We start from the raw sequence: 18,469 nt of genomic DNA on the forward strand, positions 1-18,469 counted from the left end.
CCAGTGACTAATAGAGCTTAAGGAATAGCATTTGGGGTAATTTATTCAGACATTTTCTTTGCCAAGTGATCCTGAAACAAGTCTCACAAACTCTGCCTCTCCTCATCTGACAAATGAGCAGCTGCCTCGCATGGTTGTTGTGAGCATCAAATGAGTTATTCCCAAGTGCTTCTCAAATCTTAACACACTGCATTATGCTAGTTACTGTTATTAATAACATAGAAACTGTAGCAATAGCAGTTATTTTTATAATGAAAAGTTTAGGACTTAACCAACAGAATGATCCTAGAAAGAGTATGCTTTTAATTTATTTTAAGAAAATAGCCAGTTGCTCGAAACTTATTAAAATACCACCTTTGTTTTAACAGACCACTATTTGAAGGAGATAATGACTTTTGTGTCTGTCTGAAAGAATCTTTTCCTAATCTGAAGACTCGAAAGTTAACAAGAGTGGAATGGGGAAAAATTAGACGACTGATGGGAAAACCACGGAGGTAAAAATGTAGTTGTGATTTTTTGTTTAGTTTTAAATTGATTAGTTATTATTATAACTGTTATGTGTAATGATCCACACCATACTACTAACTTTAAGATTATGTTCTTATCTGCTAAATGTTTTATTAACTTTAGCTTAAATATTACAAGTAACATTATGAGAACTCCTGACAAAAGATTACCTTGATATATGATGCTGCCTATTACTAGCTTTTCTGGAGTTCTTTATCTTTTGAAGAATTTTGATTTAATCTTTCCCACAAGTATCTTTTTTCATTTTACTCTTACTAAATACCTTAAGTGAATCTTGACTTTTTATGGTACAATTTTTTTTTTAAGTAGGAAAATTTTATGCCAATTTTATTGTTTTTAGAAGCTTTAATCCTTATTGTTTTTGTATTATCCATAAAGAATTATTGTACAGAGAAATTTCTCCATATAACTAGGGGGAAAACTGAAGTCTATTAAGTCTATTTGATTTGGCTAATTAAGGTACAATTTGGCTTTCTTAAATTGTATATCAGAATTACAGACATAAATTTTGTTGTAGTTTTGTTTTGGGGTTTTTTTTTTTTTTTTTTTTTGGTTTTTTTGGGAAGCAATTGGGATTAAATGACTTGCCCAGGATCACTCAACTAGTAAGTGTTAAGTGCCTGAGGGCCAGATTGGAACTTAAGTCCTCCTGATTCCAGGGCCACTGCTCTATCCATGCATCATCTAATTACCCCTAGATATAAATTTTATAATTCTTTATCAAGTTGTTAATGTTTTCTTATTGTTCTTTGTCTTCAAAAATATTTACAGAAACACTTTTTTTCTTTCTTTCTTCTCTGTCTCTCTTCCCTATCTGTCTCTCTGTGATTCTCAAATATTTTGAAATAAAATTGTTGTGGAATTAATTAACTTGTTCAGTGAACAGGTCTCTGAACCTGAAATTAGGAAGACCTGAGTTGAAATCCTTAAAGCCTCAGATATTTATTAGCTGTACCATCCCAGGCAAGTCACTTATAACCTCCATTTTCTCTTCTGTAAAATGAAGGTACTAATAGCAACTCCTTCCCAGGATTTTTGTGGAGATCAAATGAAATAATATCTGTAAAATGCTTTGCAAATTCTAAATCTCCACATGTTATTTATTTATTTATTCATTTTATTCATTCATTTATCTATCTACCTATTTATATGTATATATTTTTGGCTGATGTAATTGGGGTTAAGTAACTTGCCCAGGGTCACACAGCTAGGAAGTATTAAGTGTATGAGGTCAAATTTGAACTCAAATCCTCCTGACTTTAAGGCTGGTGCTCTATTCATTGTGCTACCTAGCTGCCCATTTTCTATATATTGTTAATATAAAATTAATCTCACTTCCATATTAACTACTTTCGTATTAACTCACATGATCTGTCTTCTTGCTCCTTTATTGTCTGCTGTCATCATTCTTATCAATTTTGTTAATACCGCTTTGTAGCATCATCAGGCCACCATATCCCCTCTTTCTTTTGGGTGTGTTCTTATGAGTATAAAGTTGAATCATTTGCCTATCTACCACTAATAGTAAGATTCATTGTTTTTTGAGTTTACCAAAGTATTTGAGCATAGGAGGCAGCCAGACTTTAGACACCGAGTTAGTTACTTAAAGTTTTAATTTTTATTTCAGATAAAACATTTCATACTTTGAAATACGACAAATTTTTCTTTTCATTCTAACAGTATGATGTAAGTGTATTTATGACCCCTCACTCCTGAGAGACATAGCACATTTTTTTTTTTTTAAAGAAAACTGAAGTAGGCATTTTAGACTTCAAAGGATGTTGGATAAATCACTTTCCTGCTTTAAATTATATAAAAAATATAGATAATCCGTAGGCCTAGCCTTCTTATTGCTCAATATAGTGAGATATAATGGCTTTGTTTTGTTGTTTTGCTGAGGCAATTGGGGGTTAAGTGACTTGCCTAGAATCACACTGCTAGGAAGAGTTATGTGTCTGAGATCAGATTTAAACTCAGATCCTCCTGACTTTAGGGCTGGTGCTTTATCCACTGCACCACCTAGATGCCTCAGAGATAACTGTTTTTAAAGACCTTAAAAGTGCCTTTTAAATATGAAAGGTCATTCTTTTTGTGAATGAAGTTGAACAAGAGGCCTAATAAGGACATGGTTTGGAGGTCAGAATTTGAATTAAATAAGCAGGATTCAATTTAGCTAACCTAATGATGTATCCTAGGTGTTCTTCAGCATTTTTTGAGGAGGAACGAGCAGCATTAAAGCAGAAACGGCAAAAAATTCGGCTCCTACAACAAAGGAAGGTTGCAGATGTGTCCCAGTTCAAAGATCTTCCAGATGAGATTCCTCTCCCCTTGGTTATTGGGACAAAAGTCACAGGTAAGAGAGAGAGTAGATCCACCATACTCCAAAAAAAGAGATTATCTGAAAATGTATTAGGAAGAGCATGAACTGAGCAGCTATTTATAAATTAAAAGCTAAAGCTCACAAATTTGGCAATACTTATTGAAGATAGACTACTTCATTTTGGACATATGATTTTTAGTTATCAAGAAAAAATTATAATCATTTATCAATTTTCATGGAAGTAATGTTCATAGAAAGTAAAACTTGCAAATATTGAAACATTGAACCTATGGGAAATTTTTTCACAGCTACCAAAAATTTAATCTTTCACTAGAAATTCCTGAAAATACGCTTTTATGCATACAGTTCTTTATAACAACACATTAATTCTGACAGTGTGCACTTTCCTAATGCAGTAACCACAAAATAATCCATAAAATGCAATATACAAAATAAAATTGACAACATATAAAATGTTTTCTCACTAGTAATTCCCTAGAATTTTGTGGCCTTTTATGCTAACATCTCAATTAAAAAAACAACAACTTTGATTTCAGATAATATTAACTTTTCAAACACATGAAATCTTTAGTACAATTAATACTGTGCGGCAAATAAAATTGTCAAAATGAAAACAGTTTTTAACTTCCATCTTGCCTTTCACTGTGTCAAATCACATCATGAGAATATTGTATGATATCCTATACTGCCAAAACCTCTCTACCCTGGCCACTCTGAAAACCTAGAAAAATGTTTCTGGGCCTTTAATGGTTGCATCAGAAGTTGCCAAGATTGATAAGGTCGTAACATCATCTCTGACACTGACTTTCATGCCTGGTGGATGGCATTGGAAACCATGAGGATCTTACCAGTTTGAAATCATCCATTATTGACATTTGCTTCACATGCTGTTTGAGATCCTTAAGGATCTTCTAGGTGACAGTAGCCAAAACTATTCCAGCAAGAAGTTTATCTAGTAACTTGATTTTCTTATTAAGCCACATTACTGACTCTGCACCCTTGTGCTTAGAGTCCAAAGGATTTGCACTACATTTTAGGGGCATAATTGCAACACAAAACTTAATTTTAAAAGCAAACAATAAAACTAAGCATTAGATGCACAAAGAGCTCTTTATAACAATAGGGTGAACAAAACCAATGAAGTGCCCAGTAGGATACCAACTACTACTCCACAAACTTTGTATGTGTTTTCTCTTTCATTTTTTCTCTACTTTGCATAGCTGTGAATATGTACAGTTACCATTATTAAAGTGAAAATGAGATTGCAAACAAAATCATGCAAATGCTTAAAATCATGAAAGTTTAAACGTGAATGTTGAGGGTTAACTGTATATTCAATTTATTTCAAAATAAAATTTAAGAAACTAATAAATATTGACACTAAGATGAAATTTAGAATTTCTTAGCATTTACCAAATCACTCAAGACTTCTTAAATAGCTTACAAAATTATTTTAGGTTTTTTCCATCCTGTTATTTTCTAATCCTAATAAATTAATTTCTAATTAACATATATTTCATTAACAAGTGGTGCTTTCTTAAGGCTTGAAACTAGAAACAGTTACTTCTTAGTAGTTGAATAATAAATAGTAAATGATTTAGTTAATTATTCTATTAGTTTAATATAGCTTTGTGCAGATTCCTCTGATGTGTGCCAGTGACTTTATAGAAGTACCACAAAACATACCTAAGTTGAATTAAACTATACCATCAAATAGAGATTAGGAGACAAATATTTGATCTAAGTATATTTGAATAAAAATTTAATAATTAACAAATGTGTTTTTGAAAAGAAAAAGTAGGTTAATGATTGCATTGAGATTAGAGAATAGATAGTATTCATCAGAAAGCATTTTCTGAAGGAGATAAACCTGTTGTGTTTTATACAGAGGTTTCCAGGTAGATATTAGGGGAAGGATTATTCTAGAGGAAAGTTGTTTTAGGACAAATTGAATAGAGATTTTTGGGCAAAGGATGAGAATCAGTTATTAATTAGTGTATCATAATGGTTAGAGTACTCTCCAGAGAGACTGGAGGACCTGTATTCAAGACCCTGCTCTGCCAAATGCTGACTTGTACAACTTGGGACAATTCATCTAATTTCTCAGTACTCTTGGATATAATCTTCAGATGGGAACCTGTTTTGAAAGGACAGGAGGACAAAGAGAAGTGAGAGAAGACAAGGAAGTATCAATAATGAGTATATGTGTACTAAAGATTTAAGATAGGTGTTAGAGGACCTGTCAATCTTGAAATCCAGGCTATTGTTGACACAGATCACTCAGTTCAACATAACATTCCATATAGAAAAAGCTTCTTTTAGTACTACTAGAATCTTATAATTTTTGTAGAGTTATTTCATATCTATAAATGAAAATCAAATTTACATTTGGTTTTGTTTGATTCCCACAGTATATTTGAATTCATGGAAAATTATCAGTGGAACTCTGTTTCACTGTGAAATATCAGACATCATACTTCAGTAGCACTCTATATTCTTCTCATATATTTGTATTTTTTCTGTATGTATACTTATAAAAAACATTCGTATTTTTTTCTGTATGTGTCTCATACCCCTGACTAAATTGTAAACTCCATAAAGTAGATAGGTATTTTATTGAGGAAGAGGAAGATAAAGAAGAGAGGGAGAAAAATTTGGAATACAAAGTCTTACAAAAATGAATGTTGAAAAACGTATCTTGTATTTTTAAAATGGGTTATATGTACATGTATTTGGAAAAATAGGATACTGTTGAAAATTTAAAAAGAAAAAGAAAGTGCATGTTATTTACCAGAAGTCATCCAACCATTATTATATCTTTATTTCTTTTCTCAGCACGATTGCGTGGTGTTCATGATGGCCTCTTTACTGGACAGATAGATGCTGTAGACACACTTAATGCTACTTATAGAGTTACATTTGATAGAGCAGGACTTGGAACCCATACTGTCCCTGATTATGAAGTTCTGGTGAGTGATATTTCTAGTATAATTTTGAATGTGACTTTATATTAAATAGTGTATAAAATATTCACAAAAATTATATTTCAACTTTGAGAATGCATGGGAAAGGTGACTAGTGATTCATAGTCCTGATCTTTGAGACTGCATGGAATTACAGAGATGGAGGGGTAGGGATCATCAGAGAATCACCTCACTCCTGAATCACACTTGAACTCTCTGTAGTTCCGAAGTTACTTTGGGTGGATAGTTAAGTTCCAGTTGTGTCCCATTAACCAAAGTTGGGTTTATATATGTAAATGCTATAATGACTTCATGAATATCTTTGAGAATAAAAGTACCTTGTATTTGTGTAGATCCCTCCATTTTTAAAAAATGCTATCCTGTATCTTGTTTCTTATTCTCAGAAATGAGGAACAGTATGGTTTGGTTTTTGTTTATATTTTGCAGATGAGGGAAGTGAGTCATGAAGACAGGTAATACATCCAGAGAGAAGCATTGTGACTTACAGAGTAGGAAGCTGACTTTGGATCCAGGAAAGCCTGGGTTCAACTTCTGCCCCAGATATATCCTGGCTGTATGACCCTGTGCTAATCACTCAACCTCTCACTGCTCTAGGTAGCTCCCTGAGATAGAAAGGCCTGACTTTCATTGATGGGGACTTTCCTTCCAGGGAATTCCCTATTTCAGTGAAATCATAAGTCTAGTTCCTGTCTGTATTCTTAATATATCCAAGATCATAGAGTTAAATTAATGGGCAGGTTGGGCCCAAGTACAAATCTTCTGATTTAATGGTCAAGTACTCATTGTTTCATGATCACGGTTAATTTGCAACTTTATATTAATTAATATTTATATTAATATATTATGAACATCTATGATCATTATATTATTCCTCTTTTCCTTTCTCCCTTCCTCCCTCCCCCCATCCCTTCTTCCCTCCCTCCCTCCCTTCCTTCCTCCCTCCCTCCCTTCCTTCCTCCCTCTCCCCATCCCTCCATCTCTCCCTCCCTCACATCCTTCCTTCCTTCCTTCCTTCCTTCCTTCCTTCCTTTCTTCTTCTCTTCCTTCCTTCCTCTCTCCCTTCCTCCCTCCCTTCCTTCTTCCCTCCCTTCTTTCCTTCTTCCCTTCCTCCCTCCCTTTTTTGCTAAGGCTATTGGGGTTCAGTGACTTGCCCAGGGTCACACAGCCAGGAAGTGTTAAGTGTCTGAGTCAGGTCCTCCTGACTTCAGGACTGGTGCTCTATCCACTGTGCTCCTAGCTGCCCTATATTACTTATTCAAAAAAAAAAAAAAATCTCCACGTTAATAGTCCTTAAAAGTAATTTGGAATGAATTGATTTCAAATAACTAAAATAATTGTAGTTTGCCTTTCTTAGGAATGAACTATCAACAACTATAGATTATCTACTATCTTCCAAGCATTGTGCTAAGCTTTGGATTACAAAAAAAGGCGAAAACCAAACAATCACAATTCAGTCTCTGCTCTCAAGCAGTTTGTGTTATAATTAAGGAAACAACATTCAAACAAGATATAGACTGTTTAAATTGGAAAAAATCTCAGAAGGAAGGCACTAAGATGAAGAAGAATTGGGAAAGGCTTCTTGCAGAAGGTGGACGTTAGCTGAGACTCAAAGAAAGCCAATGATCCAAGCAACTCTCTTAAGTTAAAAATAAATTGCCACTCTGCATTGGCAGAGTCTCCTATTATTGTAATCACATGTACCCTCCTCCCCAAAAAAGAGAGTGTAGCTGTTGCTTTTTTTATGCTGCTAAGCATTATGCTGTAAGTTGAAAGATCAATTTTCAGCCTGGTGCTGTATTTAGTTCTTGGTTACAACATTGATAAAAGTCAAGGACATGAATTTGTCTTTTATGAAATAGATTATTTAACCTTTGAAACAAAAAATTGAGAGAAGAAAATAACCATGTTTTCAGAAAGTAAATCATTCTACTTAGCTATTTGGAAGGCTTTACTCATCTGCTGTTACAAGGAGAAGAGGCTTTGATTATTGCATTTTTTAAAAATCACTATTATAATTGCTATTATAACATTACAAATCATTAAATTTGTGTTACATACTGTCTTTAAATTTTCCTTTCAAGAAAGGATTTCTTTTATCCATGTAATAGAACTATCAAATAATCTTCCTTAGACAAAAAACCTCTTTGGTTTTCATTAGAAAAATAGCTATATCCAAAATTCTGAATGTTGGCATAGAACACCTCTATGTCAAACTTAAATTTTCTAATGAACTTTTCAGATGGCCTAATCCCTAATCCCATTTTAGTTTATGCACCTTCTTATCTCCAAAAAGTATGGTTTTCAAACTCTTGGGAGTTAAACTTTTGATCTTTAAAGTTTAATTTATTGAACTTATGACTTAATTAGCATGCGGATTACATACTAATATTAATTCTGTGAAACTTAAATTAGTGGTAGTATGTTTTGAACTTTAATGGAAATTAACATGAAGCATTTTTCCTCTCTCAAAAGAGTAATGAGCCTCATGAAACAATGCCGATTGCAGCCTTTGGACAAAAACAACGACCTTCTCGATTTTTCATGACTCCACCACGGTTACATTACACTCCTCCTCTCCAATCACCCATTACAGTAAGTGATATTTTGAAAATTCTGCTGGTGTTTTATATTTATGTTGTTGGATTTTAGTAATTCAGTGTACACTATTAAAGAATATAGATGGTATGTCATAATAAGTTAACCAAATTATTTTATTCCATAATACAAAATTTGAAATTAGTTAGGAAGCGCTTAGAAATATTTTCATTGTATTAAAATTTCAGTGACATGGGATTTATTATAATGAAATTTGTTCTATGTCTAAAATACCAAAAATTAAGATACTTTCTTTTGAGCAGCAAGTTGTCAAATTATCTCAACTCCCTCTCACCCTCACCCCCCCTTTTTTTTGTAGGATAATGATCCTTTATTAGGACAGTCACCATGGAGAAGCAAACTTCCAGGTTCAGATACTGAAACATTAGGTGGTTTTCCCGTGGAATTCCTTATCCAAGTAGTAAGTATTCCTTTAAGTGGGGTGAGCAGCAAATATTTTTTTCTCAGGTTTTATTTTATGATTATTATAACTGAATGTTTTAATATCATTTCATACTCAAAATGGTATCAAAATAAATTTATTCTATTGGCTTTTTGGGTTTTTTTGGACAACACATACTAATCCTAAGTTCTCTTATTTTAACTTCCAATAAAGTATAAATTAAAAGCTTTTATAGTGACTTTGATATTTAAATTTAGTATTGGCTTTTTGAAGTAGTATGAGTCTGAACAATCAAATGGGTTATATATATCGTATGATCCTTATCCATTTGAAGTTTTTGAAAACAGCACTTTAACTTTGAGCTCAAGTAGACAAGATAACCATTACAGTGGTACATTACAACTCTGATGTTCACATAATGACAAATAGTTATGACATTAAAATTTAGTTGCTTGTGAAAATTAGGGAACTTTAAATTAGGATTCCCCAACAAGAGAGAGACTTGTATTTTATGTGTATCCACATGCAAGTTTGATTCTCATGGAAAGAATATAGCCCACATTTGTAACTGAAATATTTGTGTTAACCAAAACATAAGTGATATAGCATTAAATGTATTGGTTGACTAATGACCTGTCTTTATAGTAGAGACTCTGATCATTTAAAAGTTCATGCAATGTGTAACATATATTAGCGTATTTTTAAAAGAGGGTCTAATCTGATTTTTAACAGGTAGATGGGGTGAGTTACAATGAAACAAGCTTATATAAAAAGAACTAAATCTTTTATTATTTCCCTTTGCATGGTAACGATCAAAATGTCAATATTATATTTTTATGTGAATACTCATATTCATTATTTTTAACATATTCTGACATCAGGCAACAGTTTTTTAAATGCTAGCTATTCTCTTTGATGCTAACATCTTTTCCTTAATTTTCTAACTATAATTTCATCTCAGTTTGGAAAAAAATGTAGAAAAAATCTGATGCCTTATGTCTTTGTGTCTTGCTAAGAAGTACCAAAATCCACTGTTTAAAATTACTGAGTAAAAAATTGGAAATCTGATGCTTTTAAAAATTTATCATTGTATCAGGCCTTTGATAATAAACAAAAGACATTTCATTTTTGTTTTCAGTATATTTTTCATATCAAAAATATTTCTTCTTTTTTGGTCTGTAGACTAGATTATCAAAAATTCTTATGATTAAGAAAGAGCACATCAAGAAATTAAGGGAAATGAACACAGAAGCAGAAAAATTGGTAAGGACCTTTTCAGCTCTTAGTTTGTTTGAATTTAAAATACTGAACTTTGCTATTTACAAGGATTTTTTAATTAAGAAAATGTTTAAATAAATTATGTTTTATGAGTTCTTGTTTAATATTAATGTCTTACAAAATACAGCAGGTATGTTTTGGGCAGATTTACCATAAAATGAAATTCTAAAAGTGAAACCCCATTTTCCCATCGATTTCATATTTAAATGGGAATTGGGGAAAATGAGGTATTATTGGCACCTGGAAATTTATTTTCTCCATGCTAGTGGGAGTTCTGGCTCACTTCACTCATAGTGACAAGAAGCTGGTCACTTCCTTTAGTTGATGCTGGTTCATCTGCATAGAACAACATCCAGAAGAAGGGAAGCTAGCTTTCCATTTTAAAAATGGTTAGCTATAAAACAACAAAAAATAATTTCTCCTTATAGAATTGATAGACAATAGCTGTTCTGAAATCTTCCAACAATACACAGTTTATCCCCTATTTTATTGATTTTACAAATTTAAATTTGCCCTCCAAATTTTTGTACAGTGAGAGATAACTGATACTTTAAAAAATTTTTACATGAAGAAAAATTTAAGAAAACTGCAACAACATTTCTATATGTAATTCAGTGGAGGCAGCTGGTGGAACAGTGGGTCATATTGAGAGACATAGTGCAGTATAGGGGAAAAACTCTCTGACACTGCCTGTATAACTTTGGGCATTTTCCTTATCTATAAAATGAGGGGCTTGGACCTGATGATCTCTTAAGAATCCTTCCAGCTCTATAAATTAGTGAGTCTGCTAGAATTCTTCTTCATACATCCATATAATTGTATGTAGAGCTAAAAGGGGTGGTAAAGATAATCTAGCCCAGGGATTCTAAACCTGAGTCTGGAACTATTTCCATTCAATATCTTGATATAACTATATGAGTATGTTTGGTTTCCTTTGTAATTCTGTGTGTTTTATTTTATGCATTCACAAATATTCTGAGAAGGGGCCCAAAGACTTCACCAGATGGCCAAAAGTGGGGGGAAGTAGAGAGGTCTGTGACCAAAAAAAAAAAAAAATTCTGAACCCCTGATCTAATCAAACACTTACATTTCACCGATGAAAAACAGTTCAAGAAAGATAAGCCAGCTTGCCCATAATTATAGTTAGTTAGTGTCAATGCAAAATATAGAACTTGGGTCTCCAGACTCCTTGTTTTACACTGTTCACACTACATTGCCTCAACCTACCATTTACGTCAAAGTATATTGTGAACTGAAAAAGGTTGACATATCTATTATACTGGCCTGAATATAAGGTGACTTTCCATTTCATAGTCTTTTTTTTTTTTTTAATCAAAATCTGTAAATGTTTAAATATCTCTAAACTTAAAATAAACATTTACCTCTCTCCTATGTTTTCCCCAGTACTCTTTTAGATAGCTCTAATAATCCCCATCAGAATCAAATTTCTTCCCAACTGTTCTTCATCTATCCCATCTTTATAAAACAACTTTAAATTTGCTGGCAGAACTCCCTGATGTCTTTCCCAGGCTCCTAAATCCTTGTGGTGTTAAGTCCATGTTTCCTCTTTCAGTTTTGCTCAAGTAGATCTCTGGTGGCAGTGTACCTTGGCCATGAGGACTCCAGGGAGGACATTGAGCTAGGTTGTTGGAGCTCTCAGCTGGTCTTTTCCTTTGAGTGGAAGCTTGATTTATTCTGGAGGCAGTTTAGGTGGTGTCATGACCAACTATGTACCTAGAAGGGATACTTTTACAACAAGTATCACTCCTTCTGTCCTGAAAGGGAAGTTAGAAGGCACAAGTTCAAACTTGTTTATCCAACTCCTCTGCTCCCAGAATAAATATAGTCTCCATTAGAAGGCAAGTCAATTGGCAGGACAGAGATCAGAATCATAAACTTAGAATTAGAAGGGATATTTGACATCATTTGTTCTTCCTCTTATCTATGGAGAAATCCTTTCTATGCATTCATGACTGATTCGGTCTCTATCACATATTTCCAGTTATGTCTAACTCACTACTTAACAATGCAATTATCACCCTAATTTCTTTTGTTTAATAGCCTTAGTTATTAGAAAGTTCTTTCTTAAGGTTGAAATAGAATGTGCCTCCTTATAACTTCCTTCCCATCAGCTTTCCCACTGGTTCTACTTCTGCTTTTTGGAGGGAGCAACAGAACAAATCTACTATCTCCTCTGCGACAATCCTTTAATATTTAGAAATAGCTGTTCTGTCTCCCCTTAGTCTTTTCTTCAGACTAAATTTCCCTAATTCTTTGAACTATTGCTTATTTATAACATGGTTTCTTAGGCCTTCTCTCATTGGGCTTGTTAGTCTATAGTTTGTAAATATCTTTCTTAAAATGTGACATCCAAAATTGAGGACATTATACTTCAACACAAAGTACAGTGGGATTATTATTTCCCATGAGCTGAATACTATACTTCATTCAACCCAAGATTGCACTAGCTTTCTTAGTAGCCTTATCCTGCTTTTGGCCCATTTTAAGCTTATGGTCAATTTAAAAACCTCAGAGCTTTTTCATGTAAACTGCTGCCAAGCCAGTTTCTTTCCCATCCTGTATTTGTATAGTTAATTGGTTGAACCTAAAATGTAGGACTTGGAGATGTTTGCCTTCAGAGCCACCCAAGAAAATCAGTCTCATTACTTTATAGTAACACCTCATTTGTGAACAAAAATGGTATTACCCAACTTATTCATCAGACTTGACTCCGAATGATTTTTCCCAAAACTCAAATCCACCCTCAAAGGACAAAGATTTGCCATCATTGAAGATTTTCAAAAGAATGTGCTGCAAACTCTGAAGGCAATTTCAAAAGAGGAATTCCAAAAGTGTTTTGAACAATGGCAGCATCGTTGGAAAAAGTATAAAGCCTCCCAAGGTAACTACTTTGAAGGGGACAGCACTCATTTGAATATTTAAGTTCTGGTATGTTTGTTAAAAATGAGTCTCATTACTTAATGGTCACCTGTCCTATATTTAGCCCTGTTTAATTTCATCATGTTGGTTTGTTCCAGCCTGTCAACCATTCTGAATCTTGATTCTATCATCTGTCATATTAACTCTTCCCCTTGAAGATTTGATGAATATCCCTTCTATGTCTTCATCCAAACCATTGATAGAATTGTTGAACAGGAAAGGCCAGTCCTATGACACTCCACTACAGATCTCCCTCCAAAGTCATTTATATGTAATCAGCCCTCTTTGGGGCTAGTGTTAACTCCGTTCTGAATCCATGTAATCATCCTGTCATCTAGCCCACATTTCATCATGTTATCCACAAATATATTATAAGAGTTAAGGGGTTTGCGGATGTCAAGATAAAACATTTGATCTACCCATCAAGAAAGGAAATTGAACTGTTTGGCAAAAATTAGATGCATTCTTAGTGAAGCCATGTTTGACTTCAACTAATCACCACATTCTTTCTAAAGTTCACGAGCCATCTGTTTTGTAATCTTGTAGGCCTTAATACTACAATTATAGGATTAAGAGCTTGTAAAATAATACAGAAAATACTACTAGTGGACCAAAAAGATCATTATGTGTAAAGATGGGAACAGATGCAGACCAATGAAAGAGAATATAGGTGTGATAGGGATTATTGAAGAAGCATCTAAAGAGATAGAAGCATTATTGGGGGGGAAATAAAGGAGAGCATGAAGGGTTCAAATGAAGGGAAATAAAGGATGAGGGTAACTACATGAATGGGAAATCACCTTATTCAAGCCAATATGATGCCTACTCCTTTTAACCCCTTGATTTCTCTCCCATCCCTTTCCATTGTATAACAGTTTTGGGGCAACTTAGACATATAGATAAATGGTTCATCCCAGGGCTGTTGGAAACTTGTTCTAGCTATGCTTTTAAATGGAAACTCAGCATTGAAGGAATACAGCTACTTCAGAAGATGTGTGTGTCAAGAGTGGACAAGGGCCTGAATGACAGGCAGGGAATATATATAATAATGAACTGAAAGTAGTGGGGAAAATGTTAGCAAAGTGTTTTTGTTTTTTCAGGTTTTAAATCCAAGGGAGAAAACTTAAGTTTTTTTTCATTAGGTTTATTTTACTTTTATGTTTTATGTAAACCTGTGACCAATTACATACAAATGTGATATCCTTCTTAGTTAATTTTTGAAAATGCTTTTTTAGTTTCCTTGGTTTTGTTAGGAAATCTAAGCATCAAAATGCCAGTAGAATCTTTCTCTTCTTTTGTATAAGATTGCATTATTCTTTTAGTAGGAGCTTTCTAAAAATAAAATTTTTTTTCTTCACAGAAATCTTATTCCATGCCCATCAGCATTGAATTTCAGAGGAGATATGCAACTATTGTTCTAGATCTTGAACAGCTGAACAAGGACCTAAATAAAGTTTTACATAAAGTTCAGCAGTACTGTTATGAGGTACTTTGCTCCTGTTCTTAACCTGGATGATATGGCCTCATATTTCTTCCTTTTCTCCTTTTCTCATTCATGTTCTCTGCATTTGAAATAATAATATTAGTTTGTAAGTTTTTTTGAGGACAAGAACATGTTTTATATTTTTTATGTAATTCCCCACAATTTTCAAAATTAATAACAAATTACACTTAGTTATAATGACTTTGTTTTCTTGTACTTCTGCTATATTTAGTACAGGGTTATTCTGAAAATTGTCCATTTTATATGTATATATGATTGCAATAAGACAATTCAAGACGAAATTTTTCAGTTGCCTTTCTTACTTTATGCTACTCAGTAACTGAGATCAATTTAGGGTGCTCACTCTTGTGAATATCTGGAAACTGGGTGTTTTAGCTTTTGAAGGAAATCATTTCTGTTAATCTAATTCACTTCGTAAATTAACATTTTTGCTGTCGTCTTCCAACTTCCTGAGTCCCAGCTCACTCAAACCATGTGAAGGGAAAGAATTATAGTTCCCCAAACCCTATAATAGAGACATTTCCATTATTTGTCATTATCCATTTTCCTCCTATATGCTGACTTACTCAGTACTGAAGAACTCTTTCCATCAGCAAATAATTCTTTTTCCTGGAAATTCTAGAATGGTTCTCTAGAACAGAGGTGTCAGACATGTTGCCTGCCTATGTGTGGCCAGCAGTGTGTGATCTGATTCGGTTTAAAATATAATTGGAAAATATTTAACAAAAGAAATTAAAACTACAATAATATATGACATTACAGTTTAAAATTGAATCAGTATGGGCCCAAAGAGATCCTTAAGTTTGTATTTGTAACCCAATTTCCAGCTGAGTTTGATACCACTAGAATAGAGACAGAATAACATTATAAGAGAACCTCTATTTATTTGGAAGTTTTTACCCATAAATATGTGATTTTGTATTGAATTTTTGTAGGGCCAAAGACAGTTTATGGTGATTATATTTTTAGAAGCATTTTATTTCTCAGAAAGCTATTGTGATCATAGTTGAAGATAGTATAGTCACTAGATATTTTTCCTTTTCCACTATATTTTCATATCTCTCCATCAACTTTTTTTTCCCCCATCAACTTTTAAAAAAATATGTAGCTGTAATTTAAAAAAGAAATGTAGACAATATTATGGTCTTGTAAATGAACTGTCAATTCTTTTTCCATTCAGCTTGCTCCAGACCAAGGACTCCAACCTGCAGATCAGCCAACAGATATGAGACGCAGATGTGAAGAGGAAGCACAGGAAATTGTTAGGCACGCAAATGCATCCACAGGGCAACCCTGTGTTGAAAATGAAAATCTTACTGAATTGATTTCTAGACTTACAGCGATATTATTACAGATCAAGGTAAATCAATGGGCAAATTTTCATAATTCATGCTAAGAGTAATTTTTTTATTGCCAAATTATTCTGTTTTTAATAAGGTCTGTGTGTGTGTGTGTGTGTGTGTATTTTAGCAAATACGTTGTAGTTAAGTTTGATATTTCCTTATCTTTTAGTGTCTAGCAGAAGGAGGTGACCTGAATTCCTTTGAATTCAAATCACTTACAGATTCACTAAATGACATTAAAAGTTCAATAGATGCTTCTAATATCAGGTAATTAACTTTTTACTTTAATCTTATTTTATATTTACTCTGATATCAAGTTATCATGATATTTCTTTATATTTGTTAATGAAAATGATATGTGTGCATGAATCTAAATTTTTTTATAATGTAATATCCTTTAAATAAATTTAAAGTAGCTTTTCACTGACAGAATAGGAATTTAATACTTTTGTTTTGTTTTGTTGCATAAAAGTTTCAGTGAGTTTCCTTCCTACTTCATCTGTTTTTTTGAAAATTATTTTGAAGTTTCAGTTTATAAAGTTGATTCACTTATAAAGTATACATAGAAGTAGTATCTTCATATTCAAGTATTACTTTAGTAATATTATAGCCAATGTGTTAATGGGAGAGAATTAATTTTTCCCTTGTATCAATTCATTCTCTTGGCCAACTCCTAAGTAACTTTTCTGACTTTTTTTTTCCCCCAATGTATTCTTTTGAATTCTGAAATGTGGTTAGTTAACTATGTTTTTTCTTTCATTAGTTGTTTTCAGAATAATGTTGAGATCCATGTTGCACATATTCAAAGTGGCCTGAGTCAGATGGGAAACTTACATGCCTTTGCAGCTAATAACACCAACAGAGACTGAGAAGAAAGTTTAATTATTCCAAATGTACAAGACATAGTTTTGGAAAATCTTGCTCCATATACAGGCTTTCAACACCAAATAACCTATCTGCTGGTAAACAAGAAGAAAGATTCTCCAAAAAAAGGCATTTTAAAAATATCATGCTGCTTCATAAACCAGCATTACTGACCAGCATTATATTTATTTTGTTGTTTATTTTACCAAGTACAGGAGCTTTGCTTAAGTTACGTATGTTTATTAGCAAGTTGTTTTAAACTGAAAATGTCTGAATATATTTTAATATAACTTCAACAAAGACTATATAAACCATTTTAAAAATATGGACGAATGTAATACAACTCACGCAGACAGCTCACAGTGGAAAATGAGAAGAGAATGGGTCTTGGTGCGAATCAGTGGCTAAATGGATGGAAGTTGCTTCATCTAGAAAACTACAACTTTAGTTGTTCTAGTTGGTTGCCATATCTCGGTCTTCAAAAGATGATAAAATGAGGTGTGTGAATTCCTAGTTTTAAGGATGCCACTGGAATATGGATGAAAAATATGGACTATAAAAGTGGACATGATGTATGCTTGAGAGTGTGCTGGAGTTCTGTAGATCAGTTAATAGCTTTTGAAATATGTTAATTTATCATAATTTATGAAAGAAGCCTTTGTCTTTTATCTGTTGAAGGAAAATGAAGGAGCAGAAAAAACATACCGTAGAGTGCTAAGTTCCAACGAATGGATTTGGCATGTCTTTTCCCCTCAGTTCAGGGCAAAAGGTGCTTTTGTTTTGGAATTTATAAGAATGACTGGTAACACACTATTTTCATATTTTTGTTTGTTTGCACAACTTTTAAATTTAGATAACTGGTTATAATCTAATAGTATACAACTTATATAAAGACTTTTATAAAGAAAACAAAAATAACCAGTGCTATGAAACAGAGGAAAAAAAAAGTTTTAAAAAAGGAAAAACCTGCCTAGGCTATTCTGGAATGTTAATCTTGTAAAAAGTATGTATTTGAATTTTCTTTTTGTTTAATATAGAGTATTGTAAAGTTTCAGTGTAATAAATTTTTTTCCAGATTTGGAATTTAGGAAATAGTTGTAGAAGTGGTTTTGATTCTTTTAGATGTCTCATAAAATGAGACTTTTTGTATGTTAATGTATAAAGAAAATTTAAACAAGGTTATTTTCAATTTGAAAATTTTGTATAGTTTAAAAAAATGCTTCTGTATTCCTTGTTGGTATGGTGCCACTGCAAAACTTTAGGGCAGAGTATATATTTAGCTAAACTATTCAGTTAATTAAGAAATCCATAAATCTTTTATTCTCAGTGACATTTGTAATTATAAATAAATTGACCTAAGAAAGTTGATATTTTTCTAAAAATCTTATTTAATAAACAGAACTACTCCCTGAAATAGAAAAGGTTTGAAATTGTGCATTAACAATAAATATTCCAGTGGGGCAAACCATAGAATGCAAGTCACTTAGAAATAAGAATTTAATAGTGTTGATTGTGGCTAATTATTTTTCATATATTGGTGAATAAGATTCCCTCTGTTATATTTTATAGCAAAAGCAAATTAGTTACTGCCCTGGTACATAGCTACAGACAGACTGCCCACATATTTATTAAAGTCTTTCTAAAACTTTATAAGCACAATCGAATATTGTGGTTGAATTAGAAGAGGGT

The 18,469-nt window shown here is 32.8% G+C and overlaps 1 protein-coding gene across 3 annotated transcripts in view; it reads left to right on the forward strand.

The window, feature by feature from the left end:
• The window catches only part of LIN9 (lin-9 DREAM MuvB core complex component), a 71,937-nt gene extending 53,741 nt beyond the window's left edge, over positions 1-18,196 (forward strand). For all 3 annotated transcript variants that reach the window (XM_031967021.1, XM_031967023.1, XM_031967022.1), the window contains 10 exons: positions 369-494; positions 2,724-2,881; positions 5,705-5,838; positions 8,326-8,445; positions 8,768-8,869; positions 10,034-10,114; positions 14,430-14,555; positions 15,754-15,933; positions 16,086-16,183; positions 16,680-18,196. In XM_031967021.1, the coding sequence (XP_031822881.1) occupies positions 369-494; positions 2,724-2,881; positions 5,705-5,838; positions 8,326-8,445; positions 8,768-8,869; positions 10,034-10,114; positions 14,430-14,555; positions 15,754-15,933; positions 16,086-16,183; positions 16,680-16,785 (1,231 nt within the window). In that variant the 3' untranslated portion in view covers positions 16,786-18,196. The remainder of the gene's footprint in view (positions 1-368; positions 495-2,723; positions 2,882-5,704; positions 5,839-8,325; positions 8,446-8,767; positions 8,870-10,033; positions 10,115-14,429; positions 14,556-15,753; positions 15,934-16,085; positions 16,184-16,679) is intronic.
• The last annotated feature ends 273 nt before the right edge of the window (positions 18,197-18,469 follow it).

The sequence above is a fragment of the Sarcophilus harrisii genome, chromosome 4 (genome assembly GCF_902635505.1).
Source record: "Sarcophilus harrisii chromosome 4, mSarHar1.11, whole genome shotgun sequence".
In the NCBI taxonomy this organism is placed as follows: Eukaryota; Metazoa; Chordata; class Mammalia; order Dasyuromorphia; family Dasyuridae; genus Sarcophilus; species Sarcophilus harrisii.